At 35.5% G+C, this 27,818-nt stretch overlaps 3 protein-coding genes across 3 annotated transcripts; 2 read left to right on the forward strand and 1 right to left on the reverse strand.

The window, feature by feature from the left end:
- The first annotated feature begins 5,314 nt into the window (after positions 1–5,314).
- On the forward strand, positions 5,315–7,011 carry LOC132705239 (uncharacterized). Its single transcript, XM_060675714.1, has 2 exons — positions 5,315–5,391; positions 5,935–7,011. Exon 2 carries the CDS (start codon positions 5,935–5,937, stop codon positions 6,679–6,681), a length of 747 nt encoding a protein of 248 aa, XP_060531697.1. The 5' UTR covers positions 5,315–5,391; the 3' UTR covers positions 6,682–7,011.
- A 5,690-nt stretch (positions 7,012–12,701) lies between these two features.
- On the forward strand, positions 12,702–13,436 carry LOC132705134 (D site-binding protein-like). Its single transcript, XM_060675567.1, has one exon. The coding sequence runs from the start codon at positions 12,702–12,704 to the stop codon at positions 13,434–13,436; it is 735 nt and encodes a 244-aa protein (XP_060531550.1).
- A 518-nt stretch (positions 13,437–13,954) lies between these two features.
- On the reverse strand, positions 13,955–14,509 carry LOC132705135 (D site-binding protein-like). The gene has a single exon (XM_060675568.1). It carries the CDS (start codon positions 14,507–14,509, stop codon positions 13,955–13,957), a length of 555 nt encoding a protein of 184 aa, XP_060531551.1.
- Positions 14,510–27,818: the final 13,309 nt, after the last annotated feature.

Raw genomic sequence — 27,818 nt, forward strand, 5'->3', positions numbered from 1 at the left:
GGCAAACTTTCTGCGCGAAAATTTGCATAAACCAAACCAACCCTTTCTCGGTCCTAGGAACCTATTAACTTTCTCACCCAACAATGTAATATCAGCGGACGTAAAATCATAAAATTCATAAAACCGGACAAAAGGGCGAACAACATGCTTAAGCGTGTCCCGAAAAGGGTTATAGAATTTTATACCCCAATAAACTGGTTTTTATTAGCTTCTGTTTAAAGCTTATATACGTCGGTCGTAATAAACTGTAATGTCTTTCAAACGTACTTACATCTACCGAAATATTTTTCCGTCGTTGCGGGAAATTGAATTTAGCGTATTCGAAAATTTATGGACTTACTGTTTTCCAATTTATAGCACGTATTCGAAGATTAACCGAACGAACCATTTGAAACGCGCTCTATAATAATACGTTGAAATAAGGCTTTCGGGCGATCTACAGTGTTAAAGCGGTAAGATTTTTAGGGCCCATTTTTTTTTCCACGAACAACTTAAAATAACAGCAACAAACAGCAACTTTTAAATAATACGAATCTAGCAGCAGAGCACAAAAGTGTTTAGGGGCAGAAAAAGGGACATGGCCTATATTTCATGCCTGCATATTTAAACAATGGATCGCAATAAGAGGTAACCTAACATTAATTTTTGAAGAACTCCGAAAACACTTCGAACACTCGTTTTCGGAGCGCGAGCATTGAAGATGCCAAGTGAGATTTTAGCGAAACGTCTGCGGGATTCCAGTCGGAGTTCAACCAGCGAACGGATGATATCCCGGAATATAGTGTCATCATATGTATATATATATATATATATATATATATATATATATATATATATATATATATATATATATATATATATATATATATATATATATATATATATATATATATATATATATATATATATATATATATATGGGCGTCGCGACGCGTCGAAAAATTATTCGATTGCAGAGACTTTGGAAATACGCTCATACAAAAGTACATATTATTTAAAAACTTTTTTGTTATTTACTCAAACTTATTTACTTTACGCGTTTCTAAGTTATACCGATTTAAAGTAAACATTTCTTGATTAATAAAAAATGTGATTAACGCTAATTTTTACAAGTATGCCATGAATGTTAGTTACTATGGCAACCATTGTTATCGCAGTTGTTTTAAGTGCAATTACAAACAATAGATTTCAACTATCTTAGTATGATTTTATTTATCGATTTAGTTCTGATAACATGATAAATAAATGAAAAAACAGTAAAATACCTACAAGTTAATAACCAAAATTATTATTGCAATTAACTACATAATAAGACATTTCAAAAATTTTGTTCAAAATTGTGTCCATCTGTTCGAACACAACTATCAAAAACTTTTAACAGATGAGCTTGGGTCACTTGTAGGAGAGTCCTTCTTGTGATAGCGGCACACGCTGCACTAATTTTGTTAATGAGATCAGCCATATCTTCGATAGGTTCTTCATAGATAACGTTTTTTAGGTAGCCCCAAAGAAAATAATCTGGTGGTGTAATGTCCGGGGACCTCGCCTCGCACCTTACCGGTCCAATAGTACCAAACCATCTATTGGGATATTCTCGGTTCAAATACCTCGTTACTATTTGGGCATTATGTGCAGGCGCTCCATCCTGCTGTAGCCACATATTCATTCTAGTGCCAAGAGGCACTTCTTCTAATAGTTCCGGAAGTGTAGTTTGAAGAAATCTTAAATAGCGATCTGCATTTAAAGTTCCTTCGTAAAAGTAAGGTCTAATAAGGAATCCATTTAATATGCCGCACCAAACATTGATACTAAAAATTCGTTGGTTACCTCTTTCTGTAATCCAACGAGGATGATTTTCGGACCAAAAACGACAGTTGTGTCTATTAACGATTCCATTATTTTGAAATCGACTTTCGTCGCTCCATAAAATTTTCGAGAGAAAATTTGCATCTTGGCTATACAAACCGGACAATGTCGCTAAAAAATACATTCTTCTAGCATAATCGCCTGATTCTAGTTTATGAACTAGTTTACTTTTGTACGGGTGAAGAGAGTTTCTATGTAGAATTCTCCACGAAGAACTTATGGTAACACCGGTATTTTCTTTTATCTCTGATAGGGATATCTAGGGGTTATTATCAACCTGCTGAATTACAGCAGCAGTATTTTCATCATTTGTAGCCGTCCTGTTCCTATCTCTTTTAGGTTTTATGAAGCTGCCATATTCTCTTAAGTTTTTACATAAACTTGAAAAGGTTTTTGCATCGGGGACTCTTCTATGCGGATAACGCCGTGCGTAAACTCTTTTTGCTTCTCTACAATTGCATCTGCATTCTCCAAACACCAGTAACATGTCTACTTTTTCCTCATTGCTAAATTGCACCATTTTCACGTAATAATTCTTAGTTTTTTTTAAACCGAACAAATTTGGATATTTCTTGTGACAAAATGTGACAATTTTTTGATACAGCAATAACAACTTACGTTTGTAATTGCACTTAGAACAACTGCGATAACAATGGTTGCCATAGTAACTAACATTCATGGCATACTTGTAAAAATAAGCATTAATCACATTTTTTATTAATGAAGAAATGTTTACTTTAAATCGGTATAACTTAGAAACGGGTAAAGTAAATAAGTTTGAGTAAATAACAAAAAAGTTTTTAAATAATATGTACTTTTGTATGCGCGTATTTCCAAAGTCTCTGCAATCGAATAATTTTTCGACGCGTCGCGACGCCCAGCTCTTTGCAGGCGTCGAATTTTTTAAACTTTAGGAAATATCTACTTGACCCCACACTTTGACTACTTTTTACATAAATTAAATATTTCTTTTCGTTTTGGACTTATTGGCGTGCGGAGTTTTAAGTGAAAAACCCTATATATATATATATATATATATATATATATATATATATATATATATATATATATATATATATATATATATATATATATATATATATATATATATATATATATATATATCTATATTTATATATATATATATATATATATATATATATATATATATATATATATATATATATATATCCTCTTCTTAAGGTGGCTTATCCTTAAGGACGTTAACTACTACATTTGAACATTTAATCTTATTTGTGACCGCTCTAAATAATTCTATGTAAGTCAATTGTCATTTCATTCTATAAATATGTTACGAGATTTTTCGGTGCCTGTTTTTATCTCCAGTGAATGGTCCCAAGCTTTAACCAGAGTTTTTCCAAGGTAAGTTATTTTTCATAGTCTTTCCAGCTCTTAATTTCGACTTTTCTGTGCTAGTGTTTGCGGATAACCACAGTTTTTTCTCGTTGTGTTTAGTGTTTTTAGTGTCGTCAGTGTAACGCAGGTTGGTAATGCATGTTAGTTTTTTCAGACAGGTCGCTTTTTGTTGTTACGAGAGGTTTGAGATGATCCTTAAATCTTAAAATTTTCATTAGTTTATTATGTTTTACCATATCGGAAGCATATTGAAAATTTCCAAAATAGATGTCTCTACATCTCTCAATTAACACACGTATTGAGAAAAGTGAAAGAAAACCAAATTCAGTTTGACGAGTTTGTTCGTCTAATTCGTTGCGTATTCTATAACGTATTATTCCGATGAAAAGCTTCAGCGCATGGAGTTTCCTGGGTGTTTTTTCTTCGGCAGTGGTATAAACACCAATGTCGGCCATATATCATCATATATTTTTTTGTCATTATTTCGATATGTTTGTCTAATAATACTTTTTTATTCTTCAGCTGTTCTGCTGCGTTCAGAATTTCCTCCTTTGTGATATAAAATTCAAACGACAGTCCCTGAACACCAATGTTCAATTTTTGTTGACCTTAAAACATTCGTTTTATTTATTCTCTCCACCTTTCTATTGAATCTTCTATGTCCAGCAAGGGTCTCGATGTTTATATTCAACAACAACGGAAGAGCTTTGCTTCCATATGCCAGCAGAATCTTTTACTTTTTTATGTAAATTAAACGAGTACTGTCTTTATTCTAATTCTTTAATTTCTTTTATCAAAGTTTCCTTGGCTTCTTAGATTTTCCTTTTGTTGTTTTTGTGCATTGATTCTTTTTAATTCTGTATTTTCTTTTCTGCTCCACCATGTTCAGAATTTCCATGGTTGGTTCCCCTTACCTCTTTTGTTTGAGATAATTTTCTATTACTCGATGTTGCTCAGAAGTTTGTGTTGAATTTAATGGTTCTTCGCTCAAGTCTCTTTGTATTAGTAGTAGTTGTTGTTAACTTTATCTGGGTTAATAACTATTGTTTTCTTAATACTCTTTATTCTTTTAATACTGTACGCTTATTGTTCCTAGAATTCGGTGAGGATCACAGCTTCGGGATATGTTTTGCAAGACTTTACTGCATTTTTAATTGTGCACAATTATATAGCCGATTTGATTCCTCGTGATGTGTCCGTCTATTACATCTGCTGGAAATTTCCACGTGTATGGTCGTCTAGGTGGTACTTTGAAAAAGCTGATTATTTTATTCCCAAGGCAAAATTACCCGCCATATCCCCTGCCTCCATCTCTCCTATCCTGGCGTTAAAGTCGCCGAGTATTATGTTGATTTCCTGTTTCTTTGTTTGTCATAACGTTCTGTTTAAGTCCTCGTAGAAATTTAAATTTAAACAAATATTTTTGTATATGTTAATTCTAAACTTAAAAATTAATTCATAATTAATCGAATATACAAAAGAAAAATAATGGTGGGTAAAATTTTGAAACATACTAGTTGAATGAATTTTTCTCATATTTACAAAGTTTAAAGAAATCGCTTTATTGGTCACGTAATTTTGGACAGTATAGTAATAGTGGGGATAAATTAGATTTCGAAAGGTTACCAAATAACGTTCTTCAATGATTCAAAATCGCTTAGAGAAAATGTCCTATTCATTGTCCAGAGATGCTTCTTCAAAAGTCGGTAGTTTTTGAGGTAACCGTACATATAATTAGCAAACAACACGTCAACTTTCGTCGACAAAACATCCCCTCAAATAAAAAAAACCGCCCCGGCATCTACGGATAACGGTGCGTCCCATATACCCAAATAACCGTTTCGTCAGGTACAATAAAAATTAGGTCGCCCTGTATAACGGTATCCGTGCCGATTCGACCGCAGAATTTGCCAAAATTTCGTACCTACAGTGGGAAAAAGTAGGAGGGGCCACACCCCGGATTCGCCTTGTTGCATTGGTCAGTCCCACAAGAAATGACTCGTTACTTAAAAACATACCAAATTTCCGAAACTGATGAGTTCCCGTCAATTATTGGACGCCACAACAAGTTTGCGATCGGTGCCGCGATATCGAGTCTTGTTTTATTTCTTAGTGGTATTTGTCGTGCGCGTTAGGATAATAATCGAGGTAAGTGTTTATTTTTTTGGTGCTGCCCTTTTTTTTACGAATTTTTGCCGCTTCTCATGGAATGTTTAGAGACGCTCATTTTTTAAGTTACCTGACGATTAAAAGCGTTTAACTTGATTTACCCAGGTTAAAGTTTTGATTGGCCTTGAACGGAAAACCTCCAATTTTGGTTGAAAAACTTAATCCGCATGTTTTTTGTTAAACAAAAATTGGAAATCTTTGGGTGCTTAATCAAGACTTTGTTTTTGATGATGGATAGTATAAACAGGTGGTCACACTCACATTGGCCACATTATAAAAAACATGTTATTAACCTAAACTCCAATTTTTGACTAAATTAAATCCCGAGCTGGATATTTAGCCAAAGATTAACTAAAAGTCAGCACTCGTAAATTCAATCATTACTCAAAAGATAATGGAGATGCAGTTTATCGGTACTTTTACACCTGATGAATTAACATGCATAAATTTTGCTCGCCATTCCGTTTAAATCAATCGTGCCCAGATATGACAAGTCTCTAAAGTCAGATACCTTTATTCCAGATGGAGGTGATGGACCTGAGCGTCAAAAATAAACCGCTGGTGTCGACCAGTTCCTTTCGTCCGTATGAAGCTAAAATGGAACCATTTTACGGAATGGTCAACCACCACGCTCTCCAAACCCCTTTAGTACTACCACCAACGTTCAGTCATCACCCTGGAGATTTCATAAGGGTACCCAATCTACAACCACACAGTGCACTTTCGACCATCGTGCCTAACCATCAACGCTACAGCTCAGAAACGGAATCGGACAACATTTCCACCCATTCGAGTTCACATGACGAATCCGACCTGCCCGATTCTTCTTCAAGACTTCCGGATATTAATTCGAACAGTCTATGCGCCAATCCATACGGCAGAAGCGTCAGCAGACCTTTCAAAAGCATTAACCCCTTAGCCATGTCTTTAGGAACGTTCAGGATGGACAAGGATTCGATGGCGGCTTACGAGGAGTTCCGTCAGAAGATGTTGTCCCAAGTGCAAGGCGCGACCGGGAACGAAATAAACAAAAATATGAGAAGGACCATTCAGGCTTCGAATCCGCAAAGTTCGGATCCGAGTTATTTAGAAAAGAGAAAAAAGAATAACGAAGCTGCAAAGAGGTCTCGTGACGCGCGTAGAGCAAAGGAAGACGAGATCGCAATCAGGTGTGCATTCCTCGAGCAGGAAAACGTTAAGCTCAAGCTGCAATTGGCCACCATCGAGCGACAAAAGAAAGCACTGCTGGAGATGACCGGCAGACGATGAACAAGATGGCATCGTCTATTGTGTTTTAAAAGTGTGATTTCGATTCTTGTCATTAGTTTAGTTTACGTGTAAATAATAGACAGAGGGACGCCATGTTTAATATAGCAGACATTTTTGGTAGTTTGTTTACTTACTTCCCTGGCAAGGTCGGGTGACTGTAGTTAATTGTAATCTCCCACAAAACCAAACTCAATATCTTTTATTATTAAATTAAACCCTATATGATATTAAATACTTTAGTCTCCTGAAATGTCCTTTTTAAAAATTAAAGTTTTTCGATTTATTTTTATCGCATATTAGGGGAAAATTTATATTTTAACATAATATATCCTCCAACCAGGCAAACTAATTTCTTTTCGAAAAAAAAAATTAATGGAATTTAATTGTCAAAATAAATTACTGTTTTTAATAATGTGTTTTACTTAAGAAAAATATACTCTAGTAAGTAGGGAACGCGAGAGATCAAATAAAAAGATCGTGTATAGTAGTTTTGGTTAGTCTTGCTAATTTTTGTCCGGTTTCAAATTTTTAAATTCAAACCTCTCAAAGACAAGGTTTCCGTTGTGTATTTTATTTATTACCTACAAAGCAAAGTGCTTTGATCTCGTTTATCCTTAAAATATAAACCTCATTTTTATCATAAAAAAATAAATTCATATTTAATAAAAACACAGCTGCAAAACATGTGATGATTCGTGTTTTCATTACCCTTCACTTAAAAAATATCTTTTGTAATAGTAAAACTAAAAGGAGAATTTAATTATGTCCACGGTTTTTCCTTTCAATTTGCCATCCACTTAGAAACTTTCTTTGAAGAGTTAAAAAAAATTGAGATTTTCATCGGCAAAAATTTAAGCATAAAAACACAAGGTCACCGCATAAAAGAATTGAATCCTCAAATTCCTCTTTTAAAAAACAGGATGAGTAGTTATATAGAGTATTCTATTCAAAGACATGTTTTTTTAGATTTTTCCATTATCTTTAAATTAGGTTTCTAAATAGGTGACAAATTCTATTTAAAAACCCAGTACACGAATGTACAATGTAAAAATATATCAGATGGTTACGAAAACATCCCTGTTTGTTTACTTCCAAAAACACGAGAGTTATCACGCTCGTTACTTTATCTAAAAGCGGAAATACCGCCAAGTTGACCGGGAGGCGAAATTTGAAGAGTTACAAGATTGTCAGCCAAGTTGTTTTTTTTTCTCGCCATCAATTTGGTTTAACCGATACTCCGAAATTCGACAACCAGACTGCCAAAATCCGCCAGGTTTTTGCAATATGCCGGCACTCTCCTTCCGAGAATTCCGCTTTCTTTCAACCCTTTGCATAAGAGAAATTTGCATAAAATATAGGTAAACGATCACTAAGTGCTGCGTAGGGCAAGACACAAAACCGACCTGACAATTGATTTATGGCGACACACTTCTCAAACGGCACGAATCGCCGTTACTATGGATCTACAACTTAAATGTAGGGTGTGTGAAAAAGTTGATACAAAGCATAGGTAGTTCCCAAAAAACGAATCAAATTTTGCAAACACCCTATATTTGCGAAACACCGCGTATGTAGTCGCGTCATAAGCGGAGGCACAACCGTTAAGTCAGAATCTGCAAATGTGTGTCAACCCTTTGCACCCCTACGGGTTATTATCTGACTCACCCACTTGGCGATAGAAATAACGCCCGTTGACCCCTTTCTATCGCGCGGGGGACGCGTAAATAGTTGCAGAACTAGGAAGAGATATTAAATACGGTTTTACCCTTCCGTTTCCGCAAATCTGGACATTTTTGGGGTAGATATATATGTGGGCGAACTCATCCGGAGGCCGATATTTCGTCGCGTTATTGTTGGTCGCATTGAGGGCAGCGGCGTACATAATTTATTTGTTAGACAAAATGATCAAACACGAAAATGAGAGGTTGAACCTACTGGATATGGTTCTGGTTTCTTAAGCGTGGGGTAACAAAAATGTAATAACATCTGATGCATTTTCAGGGTGGCTCATAGAAGTATAAGCATCATAGAATGAAATAAATCTTAAGCTAACCACAAAGAATAATACAAACAAAACTGTAAAAAATATGTTAACTGCAGGCAGTGCTTTAAAACAAACCAAATACTACATATTGTAAAGGAGGCGACAGGTACAAAAAACTATTAACTCTAAAACTCGGTAGAATCTAACCCCGTAAACGGACTTTAAAGTACGCCACTGGAATAGTTATTGTTGTGCCGTTGCACCCCGTATAAATTCATAACCCACCACACTTCATTTAATGACATTTTCGCTGACTGACTGACTGTCTATTGATTTTCTACGGAAAACTGCAAAATGAAAATTGTAATGTGCGTTATTAGCCGTTTTGTAAATATATCTAATTAAATGGATGCTGATGGATGATAAACGAGTTCACAAACAAAATCATGGGGTGAACTGGAAATTAAGTAATACCAACTATAACATAGTAGCCAGTTAAAAGTTGTTTATAGTTTGGAATTTTTAACAATAGTTACTTCACTAGTGCTAAATACTCGTTCGTTGTTTCTTTCATTTACTAAATAACTATTTACATCGAAGTATTGACAAATATAAACGACAAAGGACCTCCCGACGGCCTGGATAAAAATATTTCAAGCAGGTAACAGGAACGATTAGCTGATTGTAATACTTTAATGATTTCGAATTGGGTTCTGTTGAAGCAAATCTATGCATAATTGCGAAATCGTTACCCTTAGCTTTATTTAAACAATGTGAGGATTTTCCTTGGATCGTCAGGGGTGGCGGTTTTCTTGGAAGAGTGCACGAGTGCTTGTTGAAACTTAACAGGATTAAAACTGTTCAGGTGGTCTCTTCGCTTAGTATTCTCTAGGAGAATACCGCGGCGTCTAGAAAATTGAAGGACCTTTTCCTAATTTTCGGGCCTTATTAACCCTTACATCCTCACATTTTAAATTGCTTTTAATGGAAACATAATTCTCCGTCCTTGTGTCCGCTTTCTTCCATTGCGTTTTGTATTTTACTGACCAGGTTTTATACAGATCTAAATTTTTGCGATTTTCTTCGTGATGTATACAGGGTGTTTTCTAATTGAATGTCAATAGTTAAGGGGGCAATTTTTGGTTCCGTTTTGAAAAGAAAACTTCATATGAATGTGTTAACTTTTGAGATGCAGAGTGGTAAAGTTTTCAAAAATAAAATGTATCTTTTTAATACACGAGTGGAGGGCGTACGGAATTTCACTTGTCTATTTTGGCAGACATTGACGGTACGCCACTGATTTTTCTTAAAATAAAAATTATTCTTACCATCTCCAATCATTCCTAAAGAAATATCTTGATTTTTTTAATCTGATGTACGGTTTTCACCTGTTCTCTGTGTGGTCATAACAATATCGTTAATATGACCGCATGCAGACAAATTAGTCTTTATTTCTAAGTGAAAACCGTGCAACAGACAAAAATAAAATTGGAGATCGAATCTGCTCATAAATGAATGCAAATGTCAGTAACAGATAATATTTTGGTAAATTAGGTCGTCACTGCACTGGCTAAATCGAGAACTTTTTTTTGTGAAAAATGAAATATCTATCTAATTCGAATTCGAAAAACACCAGGGTTTTCTCGAAAGTCTCTAATAAATTTGCAGAAATAAAAATGTTCAGGTGGTGACCTCTTCCGAACACGATTGAAGTAGAAAAATTTGGAGTCTTTGGAGGGTACGACGAGTCCCAAACAAAAGCGTTTCCGTTTGGGGATGGCGATTTGATGCTCGTTTTTTTATATTGCTTTACGACTCGGCAGTAAAAAGCATTTCGCCAATTTGGCCCCGGTGAATATTCGGTCCTTCGGAGGAGCGCTTTCTAAAAAATCGGGCGAGACCCTTTTTGCGAGGGATGTAATTGCCGTTCGGAATAACTTTGCGACATGCCAATTCGAACGCTAAAAAAACATTAAAACAGCAGGTATCCCCTTTTGGAATGACGGCGCGGCGCACAGTGCCGTACTCGAGTTGTTTATAGTTTTTTTTTTACCTACCAAAATCTGTGCAAACTAAACTAAGATTGTGGAAATGCGAGAAGAGATTCAGTAGTGGATCAGTCTACACCTAATAACCACTAATTACCACAAATTACATATTAAATAACGGTAAGTAAGGAAAACTTCTATTCATTCTTTCGAGGACCATAACAAAAAATAACATTAACATTTTTTTTTTTAATTTATAAATATTTAGGATATGAACAGAGAAAAATCGACTCTGAAATGTGATATTCAATGCTTATTTTTGGCAAAACTATTGAATTTCAATATTACTTTTCCATTTTAATAAACGAGTCCAAAAATTAAACATTATATAAGTAGGACAAAATCTCTGCCAAACTGACACTAGGTTTTAGGTTCTTATAAGGATTATTTCAGAACGTTATAGTCGTTTATAGTTTATATTTAATATGTTCAACCCCCTTTGAAGTAAAACCAGCACATCTTCTACCCAATTACAATGTCCGTAGAAAATACACTATTTATTTACTTATGCCACGTTCCTTTTTTGACCAATGAAAGATATCAGACTGCTGAAGTAAAAAATGCGATCTTTCATTATTTTCTTACATTCCAATATATAATTACTCATCTTATAGTAAAGATTATTATTATTTATTATTATATATTTATATTTATTAGAAACAGTTCTAAATCAATTACCTCCAAAAATATCCTGAAGTCATCTAATATTACCACTATGGATCCACTAATAAATACCCTATTCGATAATTTCCACCTAATTGCCACAATTGTATACGCTAAATCTAAATTGTCGTAATGAATCGACCCGGTCGAAACTTCTTAAAGTAAATGAGCTTTACAAAAAATATTTTTTTAAGACATTGCGACACCTAATTATGTCGGTAATATGTATTGACGGCTAATCATGACTTTCAGAAAAAAGATACATAAAAGATAAGTGTAAGAAACATTTAAAAAAATTACAATCGAAATCGACTTTTCGAGACGCCCATTAACACTAACCTGTTAAGTTCGTTTTGGATCTTTTGTACATTCAGGTTATACGAAATTTCACAGCCAATAACCAAACCTTCTTTTCTTTCTGGCAAAACTCGTGTAAACGAAATTTCCAAACCCGTCCCTGTTCGAACGGTACTTTCACCTTCTAACGGTACATCCCTAAGAAATTACCCTTGCCTCGCAATAAAATTCGCAAAATGACCACAGACCGCCTGCCGGGTGGTGGGGTAACTCGTTTTTGCAACCCCCGACGACGGGCGAAACGCAAAGGGTTGAAATATCTGTCATTCGAATTGTAGACGTCGATTCGATCTAGGCGGGTGAAAGAGGTTTGACATATTGCTGCGTGCGCCGACTGCGATTTGCCCGGTTCCGGAATTTTCTTGGCTTCGTCGCGCTTACACCCCCGTAGAGGTCCGACATGGTGAGTTTTTTGTTTAATTTTTTTAGTCTCGGTCTTTATTCTAAATAAATATTCTTGAAAATTGTCGCGGATTAAGCAACTTGATTTTGCTACGCACCAAATTATTACGGTTTTAAAATTAACAACTGCGTTTTTGAATAATTCTGAATTTTTAGATTTTTAAATGACTATTAAAAACTACTCTCTGAATAGTTACTTTTACAGCACTAACGAAAGTGTGATTCTGAGGAGTATGAAATAAGATTGAGGTGTTAAAAATTGAAATTATAATTTTAATATTTTAAATATTTTGTTAATAACTATTTTTGAATTTCTTTTAAATATTTGTCTTTTTTCACAATTTGTCCTAAAATATTCAATTCAATTATTTATTGCTTATAAGAAATTGTATTTCTACGAAATCCGCATCAGAAATTACGGTAACGTTAAAAAGCAAATAAGAAAAAAATCTCTCAACATGGAAGTTTCTTAAATCAATCATATTTTAACAATTTCGTAAGCAAAATCTAGTCACGCAAGGTTGATCAAAACTAATCATAATGACTCCATTCTGGAATTATTTCAGATGCAACAGCTATCATCGGCCCCTACATTCCAACCACCCTTTGCTACCGTCTACTACTTCAACTCTCCCCCACTGCCGGAGCCTTCGTACGTTCTGGATCTATCAAAAAAACGACCTCAATCTCCAGATTATTCCCATTGCTTCCCCAGTCCTAAATCTTCACCAACATATCCCTTATCTACTGGTTGTCCTCAAAAATCCCCAGGTTCGTTATCGATAAAATCGGAAACTTCGGACTCGTTCTCCTTCGGTTCCGATTTAACCAATTCCCCAAAAGGCAAACCAAAATCTGTCAGGCCCTTCAAAGCATTGCCGAAAGATTCTCTAAGCTTGGCTTTCGGGTCAGTTTCCCAAGTGGACACCGGCGTCCTTTTCCTGGAGGGCGAAGATAATACCTCCAATGATACAACTAAGGCCATAGTTGAAGACTCGTTGAAAGCATACGCGGAGTTCAGGAGGAAGATGCTCGAACAGATACGTCACGAGTGCGGAACCAATAAGAATATGAGACGCGCCCAGTACAACGAGGAGAAACTGAACGACCTGCAGTATTTGGAGAAGAGGAGGAAGAATAACGAGGCGGCCAAGAGGTCGCGGGACGCGAGGAGGATAAAACAGGACGAGATCGCTATAAGGGTGACTTTTTTGGAGCAGGAAAATATGATGCTAAAGTGTCGGATAGACGCGGAGAAAGAGGATTTGGATAGGTTGAGGCGGCTTTCAACCGCGAGTTAAACAAAAAGGAATGTAAATAGTGTATGTACATATGCGGATTGTATATTGTAAATAATAGTCTTTTTTCAATAAACTGCGTCGCTTAGTTTTCAAGAGTTTTTTTTACAATATTCTTCTGTATACTTGTGTTAAATTTTTTGGATTTTTTGGTTAGAGAAAAACTATGAAATGAAATTCGAAGGAAAGTCTATAAATAAATTATAGCACCCTTTAAGTTTTATTATTTATAACTTTTATTTATATGTAACTATATTATTTATTTTTACATCCTGTACCGTCAAGTATCGGCACACAACTGAAAGAGCTAGAGTAACTAGACCTGCCACTGACATCAATTACAACCATCTCTGTCTTAAAAAATTATTATAAATTAACAATTAACATAAAAAGTTTTTTGCTTCAACTTCAAAACACAAATATTTTAAAATATTTCTGTCCATCATTAACTTTCCGCCAAAAATTTATCCGGCAGATATACAGGACCGTATCAAAACAATAAACCACCAGCAACAACCGTCTTAAAAGTACACCAACCGCTGCAACATATCCTTCTCTTTCTTCGCTTCTTCGATTTTTAACCTCAGATGAATATTTTCCTGTTCGAGAAAAGCACACCTGATCGCGATCTCGTCCTCTTTTCGCTTCCTGGCCTCCCGCGATCGCCTGGCGGATTCGTTATTCTTCCTCCTCTTTTCCAAATATTCCGCATTAGCGGACCCAACAAAACGTCTCATGTTCCTGTTCTCTGCGATTTCTGATTTCATCTCGCTGAGAATTTCCGAGCGGAACTTGGAATAAGCTTCCGAAGTGCGATCATCTGGGGTGTGGAATGTCGAAATATCTGGGAAACTTTTGAAAGGCCTCTGCGGTTTGCTTAATGGGCTACCGTGACTTGTGTAAAAATGCTGAGGCAGGTTTAGATGACAACACAATGGAATACCACAGCAGGGTTTTACGTGCGCAGGATGAAACTTGCCATAAGGGTAGAATACCGGCCAATTCCGACAATCGAAATTCATTCTTTCGCGAGATATGCAGAACTGGCAAATAAGGTCGAAAAATGCGACCTGCATTGCAGATATTAAGGACGATTTCCGTCCTGGTTATAAATGGTACCTGGAGGTTTTTGTGTCTCCTCAAAAGACGCACAATGGCGATAATAATTATGTTTATATACAATATTATTTTTATTGGGGTCGGATATTACGGGTGTCGCTGCGACAGAAAATATTCGCATAATACTATTGGTACTAAAACAAAACGGGTCTTTTTCTACACGCGGTTTTGTTCTGTGATGTGATTTTTTGCATATCAAAACAACGTTCAGACTGAATAACTTCTCGGTGATGTTGCGATTTGTGAAGTGTTTTGTTTCAAAATTAATAAATCTACATTTATCTCAAAGGGGGTTAATAAATTAAATGTACCTAAAATACTTCTCCTGGGAAACGTTTAAAAGAAGTCTAGCGTCGCCGTATAAGACTGCCAACAATACAGTGTTCTTGCGGGCTTTGCAAACAATACAATTATTCAACGGTCGATGCTGGAGGTGAGCCTTACAACTTTTAAAAGAGCACGCAATTGTTTGTTATCTTTTTGGCTCTTTTAGTAATGTCGTTTATGTGCATAATAAAATTGTTATTATTGGTCTTTTAGTGGGTTCACCTATTTGACTAGTCTAAAGAAATAAAAATTTCTTCATATTTCATTTTTAATACTAACAACTCTGGTGCCATCTGGTATTCGATAGAAGAACACAACCTTGTTTCATAATACTGTTTGTACTTTGTCATTTGCAGTTTGAAATTCTTATGTAGGCAACCAACATCAAAAGATTTATCGAAATATCGAGCGCAATCTAGTGGACGCAGCCAGACTTAAAAAAGGAAGTTTTCTTTCGGACGTTAATCCGAGAACAGTGTTAGAAGCAGGTGATCAATGGCGAAATGAGAGCTGTCAAACCATTCCCAAAGATGGCAGCACAAGACCTAAAATGAGTTTTGATGAATGAAATTCCTGTTTATATAAATTATTTCTGTTTGGGGAAATTCTAAGGTGTTATCTAAACTTATTATGACAAGCAGAACGTTTATGTCAAGAATCACGCGAAAATAAAGAAAAAACAAATAGGACAATGTTAAGATTTTTAAAAAATATAACAAACGTTGCAGATCGGATTGTAATTGTTTTGCTCGCTTGCCGATAGTAGCTTTTCATACTTTCTTTTCCACTACTAAGATTTTCCTTTTCGTTGCTGTTGAAAATTTCTTTCAAAAAAGAAATTTAGCAACCTTTGTCCATTAAACACTTACAAAATCGCATAGAATTAAATTATTAACGGAACGAGCATGTCACGTGCGTGTACTTGTTTTACTCGTTATTTACACCATTGTAAATTTAGATATTTTTGTGGTGACTTTCCACGTTGATAATTTGTTGTTTGGGTAGGCTCGACCGCACGATCGCCTGCAATTTGCTGATTGACAATTTGTACATACTCGTATTTCTTGTTAATGAAAACGGAATAAAAGTGAGTCATCCGAAAAATAACGTTTCGTTTCATTTTCCTCAAAGCAAATTACTTACATACTAATTAAAACTAAAGTCCGATTAACTTTGAGTAATATCAACAATAAAATTTACTAGTATTAGTAACAGTAAGCAAGTATTGATATTTATAGGTATAATCCAGGGGTGTACGCTGCAAATATTTTGAACAACCGTTCTCGTCATATATCCCAAACAAAGCATTTTTTTAATGGAAAATCCTGTATTTTTGGTTACATAAAATTAATGTAAACTGGCCCTTAAAATGTTTAAAAGAGTTGACATTTTCACTTATTTTACGGAGTATTTCTTGCACAGATAAGATCTTTAAAATATTGATATACTGTTTGAATTGTTTTTTTGCATTAGCACAAATATCAGAAAAACGTAAACTGGCAATCATAATAATCATTAACTATGGTATACGGAATATCAATTTTTAATAGGAGAACGTCAGCAACAAGGAAGATTTGGGTTTAATTTCGCTTACGCAAAGAATTAATTCGCCATTTACAATAACAATTTAACAGCAGACAGATATCTAGCACTTTTAAATCAAAGAATACCAGATTTATTGGATCAAAATATTTACTTTCAGCATGATGGCGCTCCTACAAAAAAGGCATAAATCAGGTTGTAGATTTTTTCGTTTGATCTTACTTAAAAAAAAATAAAATTTACCTGAACTGAACCAATACTACGGAGCAGCTACAAAATGCAACTATTGAAGTATTTAGAACCCTTTGTCAAGTAGAATTTGTTTATTATTCTCATTAAGTTTATCAAGTTCAGAGTAAAAAATGGTTATTGATTTTTTATTTTGCTTAATTTTGCTTGATGACTTTAATACCTATAATTTCACTTACTACTTACTCTTTTCTTATAATATTGCGTTTTAAGTGCTCATTTACATCACATTGTATGTCGGGAACGCAACAAGGTGGTATAATTCTGTTCACGACAATTAAAGTTTCTCAAAAAACTAACCAAAAAGTTCTATCTTTGCTAGTCGATTTGAGTTTGCCCATATGGCTAAATGGGTTTGCCAGCTATCTGTTAACCTTGAGTTATCTACAGTTGGCAATTACATGCAGCACCTAGCACAGTATTTTCCTCATTTATCATTTTTTATTATCTTTCTTATGCCGAAACGGAAAATGATCGTAACAACGTATGAGCTTAATTTAATTTTTTTTTTCTGTAAAACGATTTAAAAAGTTGAAGAGTTGAAACATTCACTTATTTTACGGAGTATTTCTTATCTGTACAGATAAGTTCTTCAAAATATTGTTATACTGTTTATTTGAAATGTTTTTTTTTTTCAATTGGCAAAAATAGACGTATAGGGTAAAAAACGTGTCAATAAAGATGAAGAAAATCTCCAATTGGATACCTTTCAAAATATATTAATGAAAATATTTCAGAACGGAATGTAAATATATGAATGCTTTGAGCAACAGAGAAAAAATAAGTTTGGTTGAAATAGAAAATTATTTTAATACAAACACTGCTCATAGAACTTGGATTGGGTTACGAAATAAATATTTAAACTTGAAGAGGTCAACACTGAGATCCTCAGTAGATCTACACTTACCTAAATCCATATGGAAATTGATTTGTGGGTTGTAAAGCTATGGATCAACCGCCAAATTTCCGGAGTTCAGCAGAACCGATGTTTAACGTAAAAATAAATTGTTTATGAAATTGTGAGAGTTAAAATCTGCCTCTCCTCCACTTTTTCGTATATCACACACACGCTTTTTAGATTTAAGTATTAAAAATGAAATATAACCATTTTTAAAGTTATTTTTTAAAACTAAAATTAAAATGCAAACTGTATGCAGACTATGAACAACAACGTACAACTGTTAAACTCTTATTACTATTGCTATTTCTAGTTTTAAACTTAATTGCAATCTGCATAAACCCTGCTTTCATTTTCCTAAACTGCGTCAAGCTAATGCCAAAGTTGTCCACAAGAGTGCACCATAGGCTAGTTGGAAATAACCAAAAAATGGCCTCGGTATAATTACTTGAATACAGTGAATATAACTTTCATGAAAATGATTTGATTGATTTGACTCGTCGCACAAAAGGTAATTTTTAATAACTAGTAATTATTAATTATCAAATTTAATGTGGTCCAATAAACAAAAGTAGGCGGGGATTTCGTTGTCGAAGCCTTGTTCTACACAATACAACGCAAAAAAGTCAGTTCTGACAATAACAAACTATATTTAATTAAAATTTTCCGACTAGTTTATTTGATTTTTTTCATTCTGGAAGACAAGCCGTGGTCGTAGTTCATATAATTTGTTGTTTTAGCTACCTGACGATATATTTTACATGGAAGTTCGTATTTATTTTCGAACATGGATATCTTTTTCCTCTGCTAAATGTCAAATACGCCTTATCAAAATAAACATGTGATAATCTATTTTAATATACTTTGAAACATTTACATTTCTCGCAAATTCCAGATCCCGCTAGATTCAAGTTGATAATTTTTTCATATACTCGTAGATTCCCTGTCAATATTTTAAAGCTGAATAAGGAAGTATGGTGCTTTTGATTAAGAAAAATTCCGCTGTTTTATCCTTAGTTGCGCATTAATTTACTTGGATACATAAGTGCTCAGAAAGTGTTTTAAAGCTACTAATTCTGTTCTGTTACTTTAAAGTCAAATCAATTTTTTCGGCTTGGTTTAATGAATTTTTAATAACTTAATTCCAAACACCCTATACATTTTTGGAATTTCCTGAAGGTTCTTAACAAGTTTTGTATATAGTGATATATATGACTCTATTCTCAATTGTTTTGGAGCTATGGACATTTGAAAAGTGATATTTTGGTCAATGTTGAACAATTTGAACGCTAAGCTATTATCTTGATTCGGATTTAAAGGCCGTCGTTGATTGGAATTACTTCCTAACGTTTCGCTAGCACGAGTGGCGAGCTTCTTAAGAGGTCCTTCCATCTCCGATGTTGGACGTAGCGCTGCTCCAACCACGGCAGGACAGGGCACCAGTTACATCAAGGACTCCACCGACTTCGTGCGCAAGATTCAAGATATCAATATTGAACAAAACGACATCCTTGTGAGCTTCGACGTCGTCTCACTGTTTACCAAAGTACCTCTGAAGAGTTGCTTGGACCTGGTGAACAGGATATTTCCTGTCGATATTTGCAAACTTTTTGAAGTCTGTCTGACCGGTAGCTATTTCGTGTGGAAGGGAAACTTCTACGAACAGGTGGACGGAGTGGCAATGGGAAGCCCACTAAGCCCGGTTATAGCCAACTTATTTATGGATCACTTTGAGGAAAAAGCGATCGAGACCTCAGAGTACAAGCCAGCAACGTGGTTCCGGTACGTGGATGACACCTTCGTGATTTGGAAACATGGTATGGACAAGCTCAACAACTTTCTGCAGCATCTCAACAGTCAGCATCCCAGCATCCAGTTTACTATGGAGACTGAAAATGACCAACAACTTGCATTCTTGGACGTACTAGTGAGGAAGCGAGGTAAGAAGCTGGGCCACACAGTTTACAGAAAACCAACCCATACGGACAGATACCTGCATGCTCTATCCAACCATCACCCAAGTCAAAAGTATGGGGTTATCAGAACCCTGACAGAACGAGCCCGTAGGATTTGCGAACGGAAGAACCTCCAGATGGAACTTGAACACCTAAAAACTGCGTTCGAGGCAAATGGCTACAGCAAGAGGGAGATCGAGAGATCAATGAACTCAAGATCATCAAGACCACGGGATACCAAACAACGACCCTCCACCTCCCACGCATATCTGCCGTATATTCCGAGTGTCACCGACAGGATTGGCAGAGTATTGAAAAGACACGACATCAAAACAATCTTTAAGCCTACAAAGAAGATCCAGCAGACCATCAGGTCAGCGAAGGACAAGGGGGGCTCACTTTCAGCTGCAGGAGTCTACCGCATTCAGTGTTCATGCGGAAAGGTCTACATCGGGACTACCAAGAGATCAATGGGAACGAGACTTAAGGAGCATAAAGCAAGTTGCAGGCTAGGACATACAGAGAAGTCTGCAGTAGCTGAAAACGCATTGGGCAGCGGGGAACACAGGATACACTTTGAGAGCTGTAAGTTACTAGCATCGGTCAACGGCTATCACAACAGACTAGTCAGGGAAGCCATTGAGATACAAAAACACCCACACAATTTCAACCGAAAGGAGGAGACCCTTAGACTCAACCAAATCTGGAACCCGATCCTTAGGAACGCCTGAGCAGTACCGATCGATATCCCGAGACCAACCGAAGCGGAACAAGCCCCGTCCACCACCAATCGGCATAAATACAACCTGCGCAGGAGAAATCGTCAGTCTACGTCCAAAATCGGAGATGGAAGGACCTCTGAAGAAGCTCGCCACTCGTGCTAGCGAAACGTTAGGAAGTAATTCCAATCGACGACGGCCTTTAAACCCGAATCAAGATAATAGCTTATCAACGGGCCGCGAAAGCCTTAACCAATTTATGAATTTGAACGCTTTTAAAATTTGTTGCTATAGTCGATACGATTTGTGATGGCATAGCCGGCAATAAAATGCCAGACAGAATAAAATAGATTGTTCACCTCGGTTCCATATATACCTGAACAGATGTTGTTCAGTCCTAAATATCTGTCTCATCAATGCAAGACAGCCGTCATTAACGATCACGATTATATTACTTGGAAGTAAGAGAGACAGAATCAGTTGTATGCGAATATTTAACTAGGTGAATCTACATGAAAAAACTATAATGATATATTAAATAAGCTATTGGTATATATATCATACCGTATAAAATATAAATTGCTAATAATAAATATACAAGTAAACCATATTTAGTTTGTATTTACGATGAAACATCAACATCAGAGCCAAAAATGGAACTGCTACCACCAGAAAATTATCCTTCGTCTACATTAATAACTGGTGATACCGTTATGTCAAGTGTATTCTCGTTTCCACAGTATTCTTTCATTATATTTTCTCTATGTTATACAACTAATCCAATTTTCTTTGGTAACTGTCCGGAGAGATGCCTTCGAAGCAGCTACTACTCAGTACTCACTACTCAGTAATTATTTGGTCTATAGCATATGGCAAGTGATTTGTAATTTCTGTCAATTTTTAACAACTCACATTTCAGACAATTTTCTGGGTAATAAATCCGCTTACTGCGCAGCCAATTGATAATTTTTTCTTGCCGATGCATTTGGTACACTTTCACTAAGTCTAGAATTTTCGGCAAAAGGTTTTCAAAAATGCGACCCTCTTTTGTAATGGTAGTTATCCGGTAATTGGTGCTATCTCGTAATAGATACAGGTAGAATACTGACAGGGTTTTACCATTCTTGCCATGGCCAATCGTACCGACTATAGCTTATTTTGACAAGATATTGTGTATTGTAAACTACAAGTTTAATTGAATATAAGAAAATAAAAACAAGTGAAAATGTAATAACACTAAATTTTAATGTAAATGTTATTTTGCTCTAGTTGAAATGTTTAGTTTTTATAGTACATAAAATACATCAAAATAAAACTTTTCTAGTGTCAATAACTCAAAAATAATTGAGAATACAAACAAAACTTGTCGGAAATCTTCACGGGTTTTAATAAATGGCGTTCCATTATCGAAAAAATGCATTTTTCTTGAGACTCCCTGTATAATGTTGGATGTTAGAAGAAAACTCCTACAACTTTTGTATTCAAAGTTCTTTTTTCTGAAACTTGTAGTTACGGCTGTGACGAGTGGCGAAATATAAATGAAAACCATCGTCCTATACATCTTGCATTGTAAATTTGGTACTCCCTGTATATAGAATACAAGAAACCTTTATTAAGCATTTTTACATTTTAAGTTACTTTTTATTTGCCAGAATCGACGTTTAGCATACGGCGCGTCGTTCAGGTCAATTCGCGGAGGTAAAACGGTGCGTGAAACGATTAGTCACTGCTCCAAATCCGACGAGTACTCAAAATAATCCCCACGAAACGCAAAAACTGCCGTTTCGCGTTTGTCATCCTGGCTTGGGTTCAATTATATTCGCGGTTTTTGAACTTACGATTTTCGAATAAGACGTTTTCCGAAAATACCTTTTTGCCGGGTACGCATTTAGAACCACTGTTCCCCCCAACCGTTGTCTTTTCTGCCGGTCTTAAAAATACTCTTGCGTGAACTCACACGCGTCGATTGTTTACTTTCGCGGTGGCATTGGAACGACAGTATTTGTCGCCTTGACATGTTTCCGACACGTTTCTGGTTTTCTGGAAGGAAAGTGGTAAAACTGGATCCCCTTAATTGTCCTTCTATCATCTATAAACTAGCTAGAGGAATTTTTCTATGACAGCTTATAAAATTCTCATTAAAAGCAATAAAACATTATCATGTATCTGAGAAAAAGAGAGGTAAATTTATGTTTATTAAACGTTGGTTGCAACCACTTCTATACTCTACACATTTTATCGCCAGTGAGCAAACATTAGGTCGGTTGCCATTTTTTTAAGGAATTTTGTTAGTGACCCCGCAGCTTTGGATCTAATTCTATTATTGCACACTCTCGTTTAGGCGTACGTATTTAATATTTGTAAACCACTCTGTATAACGGACGTCGCCGCGACAACCACAACAGCGTGTAACCATCCTTTTTAACTAATTTATCTAGATTGAGACAATAATACAGATGCTGCTGCCAATTGTCTTAGATTAACTGCGGCTGGAAAGGGTCACGCTCGGGAACAGGCCCTCTTTAAATGGCTTAAATTTAAAACGGTTCTAATTTGACTGGGATCAAAAAAACAAACACTGAACCTACCATTGTAGCGAAAAGCAAATCGTCCGGGATGTTTCGCAGAAATCACGTATTTTATCTCACGTTTTGTAGTACGGTTAGCGAAGAAACGATTTTTCAACTTCAAAATTCGACGGCGAATGTTTGCTTTTTTCATAATGGCGTGTATTTGCTTCACTCGCGGACGTTGGGATTGGTGTGAATTAGAAAAACCGGTCGGACGGCCAGCAAGCGAGCTTGAAAGCACAAAAAAATCACTTTACGAGCGGTTTCCAACAAACATCCGGAACGTGAACATCGGCTGAGGAAAATATTTGCTGAATATTTACTTGTTCCATCACTAACAACGGAATCCAACAAAAACTTAGCAACTTGTCAATATCTTCTTTTTTTCGCGAGCATAGGCTAGAAGTAGTTAGGACATTTGCCCATTACCGAGTGACAAGGAACTCGATGAGAATGATACTTTAAAATAGTAATTAAATAATACCATTTGCAGAAAAGAGATAACATGAAAATTTAAATCCGATGGAGATCCGACTAAGCGTATAATTGATTCGATAAAATAAATTACCAACACGAAAAACTGTTGACGGTTTCATTTAATAAATTAATGAAAAACGTATAGAAAACAGGTTTTTCCGCTTGGGTTCACCTTTTTGGGAGACCGTATATACTCGGCAACTGGGTTGAACTTGCCCTAGTTGGAGTAGTTCAGAAAAAATTACCGACTCGGGTATGATAATAACGATTTATTTAAGTCAAACGTAGGTATTGCGCTCGTATAGACCGACTTTCGTAAACAACAAATCCACGCCCAGAATTAACGTATTAATGGTAATAGGCGCTTTGTAGTTATGCGAGGAAATAATATTAATAATTGCGTATGCGGTGGCTACCCGCATTTCTCTAGTGAGAAATGCAACCCACTTTGCGCAGCTGCACGTTCACGCGAGTCCAGTGTTTGAAGAATTTACGTTTGCCCGTTTTTTGCTCTTTTTCTTTCAAGTGACAGTTTAAAAATGAATGAAATGATGCTTTAGTTAATTTTAAAATGAAAGATTTACATTAACCACCTCCAAGTTAAATTTTTTTTGTTAAAATTATTTTCGTGTTCGTATGAGGTTAATTTGTAAAGGGCGAGCCATCAGTTTTCTATCTTTTTTCTTCAGAAATCGCTATTATATCTCAAATCATTCTTTAAACTTACCTGATTAAAGAGCTGCATAGGGACGATGGTAGCGAGATAGACAAAAGTCCATTCCAAAGCGCCTCGACTTTTAATATTCATCCTCAATACCAGAGGACTTATTATTATTCCGATCGGTTTTGTCGTTTATTTCGTCTGAAGCCGGGGTCGCGAGTTGAAAGTAAATACATTTCCATTGTTGGGAATTAATTGCTTTTATTTTCCACGTCAAATGCGGTAAAAATATCGCTCGCGGCCAAAGTGGTAATGGAAGGGAACAAAAACGGATTTCGAATATGGACTTGACTTAACGCAAGAACAAAAACACAATTTAGCTCCTTTGCAAAACATCCGCAAAATACAAACACTAATAGCCTCACTTGGAGTAAACTGTGGTTGTCGAACGAGCTGCTAAAAATATAGAGGCTCAGTTTACAGCTTATGAAGCAGGTTTAATTTTTTTTGAGAAGGTCCATGCAACATGCGCATGCGCGAGATTTAAAATCGAACCAATTACCTTGCGGCATTTAACAAACAACATGGCGCTGGCAGTTTAGAAAAAAAATGAAGAAAAGTTCACTTGAGTGGGTGAAATGTAGACGCAAGCGCGTAAAATCAGTCCCTTCTCTACGAAAATATCAATGTAGGGCTACTATATTACCTATGGTTGTATCAGGCTGTCACTTTTGACAGCCGAATGTTGTGTTGTGTTTGTGTTTTAAGCCATTTTCAGCTGTACACTGCCTCAATTTTCTAAATAGTTGACATATCAAAAAGTATATTTCGATATCTAGAATTTTCTTGTTAAAACGTTTTTCAAGGCAAAAGAAGTTTAGTTACAACTTGACGGTAAAAAAACATGTAAACAATAACGACGTAATCTTAAAGCTCAAATTGGCGTGACCTTAAATGCGGACGATAAGCAGGCAGTCATTGCTTCAGCAAAACGTAAGTATAAATAAACGTTAAATAATAAATGATGTTGCGACACCACCCGGAGTAGTAGGGGACGCTGATGTTAAATGTCATATTTACACAACGCTGTATTCAATTAGAATGGATTAAGGATTTTATGGAAATGAATTGCGATTAAATAACGCCGAAGGAAAATGCAACATTTTTGCTTGGCACTTTTGGTTTAAAGTTAACAAGTCGCCGAAAATTAACGGGTCAAAAAGCCGGCGCTGAAAAGCTGGTAATAAATAATATTTCAATTTACCATACATTATACATACCAAATTATACAATAAAAGCAGGCACTTCTTTTAAATTATTAAATATAAAGCATAGCGCGTAGAACAATTAAATTATTTTGAAAGGCTTAACTACCTCCTAAATATGAACACTAAAGCAAATAAAAATAACAGTGGTAGTGTATAAAGACATTATATAACTTAACCACTTAACGACTGCCAATAACTGCCAAAAATCCTTCAAAGAAAAATAAGAAGTAAAACAACCCAAAAAAATTACAAATCTGTTTACAATTTTTTTTGAAATATAAGAAAAACCGATCCCAACCAACGTTTCCTTTTCCTTTATTTAATCTGATTTTAGCTACGCCTATGAACGACACGCATATAAATTGACGCGTATCGGAAGTAATTTTGCTTTTTATTGTTTTACACTTCATGGAGACGATGTTCCTTTTCGTCCGATACGTCAAGCAAAGTTAAATTTGTACAGTCCTAAACCCAGCGGAAAAATTACTTCCAAAATGGCCGCTGACGAAACACCGCGCGTTTAACATATTTTAGATCCGTTCGAATATTTAACCCGTTCGTTTCGTTTATACTATAATGCGGCGACCTCTCGAAATTCAAATTTCAAGGTTTTATTTCGATGAAATCTTCTTTATATGCTAATTCGCTCCAACGATTTCAGATTAACGAGACGCAATGGGCGATGAAAGATTAAAAAATACACGTTTTTAAAAACAGCCCAATTTTTTAGTCCATATGGCATTTGATATTTCTTTATTTTTTTATCATTCATAAACTTAAACACGCACAGTTTGCAACAGACGTCCTAAATACTTTACGAGGGAAACTCGGCTTTTGAATAGAAATCGATGGAAACTGATATCGATATTTGGGCGCCAGAGTCACTATTTTTCAAAAAGCTCATTTAAAATAAACTTTTTTGTTATGAAAATTTTCTGTTTCTATGAAAACGTTCTCAAGGCAGAAATTATTGGTTTAAATATGATAGTTTTGAATCTAATAGTTAAAAAGTTATTAAAAGAAAAATTGATTGTTTTATACCGTGCAATATTTTTTGAATCTATGACAATAACTTAAAATCGCATTTCCAAAAAAATAGAAGTATTGATATTTTCATAGAGCCTTCTGCAAAAAAATGAAGCTTTGAAGAAGTGCGACTTTGCACGGTCTATCTGCACAGGTAGTTCTAAAACTGTGATTTTAGCTGTAAAGGCGCAAGAGATTTTAGTTTTATTTTTCAAATACATTTAAAATAATCGATCGCTTTTTGCCAAACATTTGTCTGGCGTTAAAAGTCATGCACTTTTCTGATACTGTGTGTTTTGTATTTACGGTTTTTTAAGAGTAAGAGTAAGTTGCAGCATTCTTCTCAACGGGTCATAAAAACACTCATTTCTTGTAACTTGTTTTGGCATTTTCTTCTTAAGCTTATGAAGCAATTATGAAAACAAAATTGAGAAGGTTCATTCGACATGCGCATGCGTGCCATGAAAATTAACCAACCACCTTGCGATATTCAACAACCAGCATGACCACTGACAGATCGTTAATATGTTTAGATGCAACATTTTACGCCAGTATTTCCTCAAAATATACCTAGATCTCATTAAATGTTCTGGAAAAACGAGTGCAGTGTGAGGAAATCGCTATTTAGAAATAAAATGGCGCAAAGTGTAGGTTAGTGGGTGAATGTGAAATGAAAATATGAATGCCGCCTGCGGCGCATCAGTTTTTTACCGTAATAGGGCAATACAGTGGCTAATAATTATATGAATAAAACTCAATGTATTAGCAGTCAAAATCGCAATTATGCTGTTTTCTGCAAATTAATTCTAATTCTTCTCTTTACATTGTAACTATTACGTCTTTCAAACTCATCGCGAGAGGTGACCCACGTCAATTTGAATTATTTTAATTTTCAAAAAAAAACGCGTCATTCTGCCGTATTGGCAGTATTTTTAATATCTCGAAAGTTTTTAAATAACTGACGGGTGCAAATAAAAAATAAAACCGATTTTTTTGTCAATGGGAATTTCTGTTGCGGCAACGTCGAAAAAATGAATTCGCGCCAGAAATTTGGGAAACATTTCTCGTAAGTGCTCGCGCGCAAATATTAAAGCCAGTACGTTGACCCGACATGACATGTACTGTAATCGTTCTTATCATTTGCAGTTCCACATATAAAACTCAATCCGCCATTACAGGTTGCTTCAATTGTTTCGGGACGGCCAAACGAATAACACCTCCACAGCAAACATTTTATTTTTATCTGCGGTCGTGCCACGTGATTATTTATTACTTTGTATCGACGTAATAGGAATACGCAGACGAAAGTTTCCGTGACGTTTCAAGCTTCCAGATTGAAAAAGCAAATCAGTAATAAAATGTAATTAGTAATTTCGATAATTACGGACTCATGAAAAAAATAACAATTAAAATCAGATAGGAAAGACCGGCGAAATGTATTTAATTCAACATTTCTCATAAATAATAAGTAAATTGAAATAATGGTCCCGCACATATTCCGGGTGTACCAATAAAGGCAACGAGGTACGATATCAGGGAAACGGACGGTCCTAGAAATTTGGAAAAAAAAATTA

This window comes from Cylas formicarius, unplaced genomic scaffold, assembly GCF_029955315.1.
Source record: "Cylas formicarius isolate icCylForm1 unplaced genomic scaffold, icCylForm1.1 PGA_scaffold_7__23_contigs__length_41026272, whole genome shotgun sequence".
Taxonomy (NCBI): Eukaryota; Metazoa; Arthropoda; class Insecta; order Coleoptera; family Brentidae; genus Cylas; species Cylas formicarius.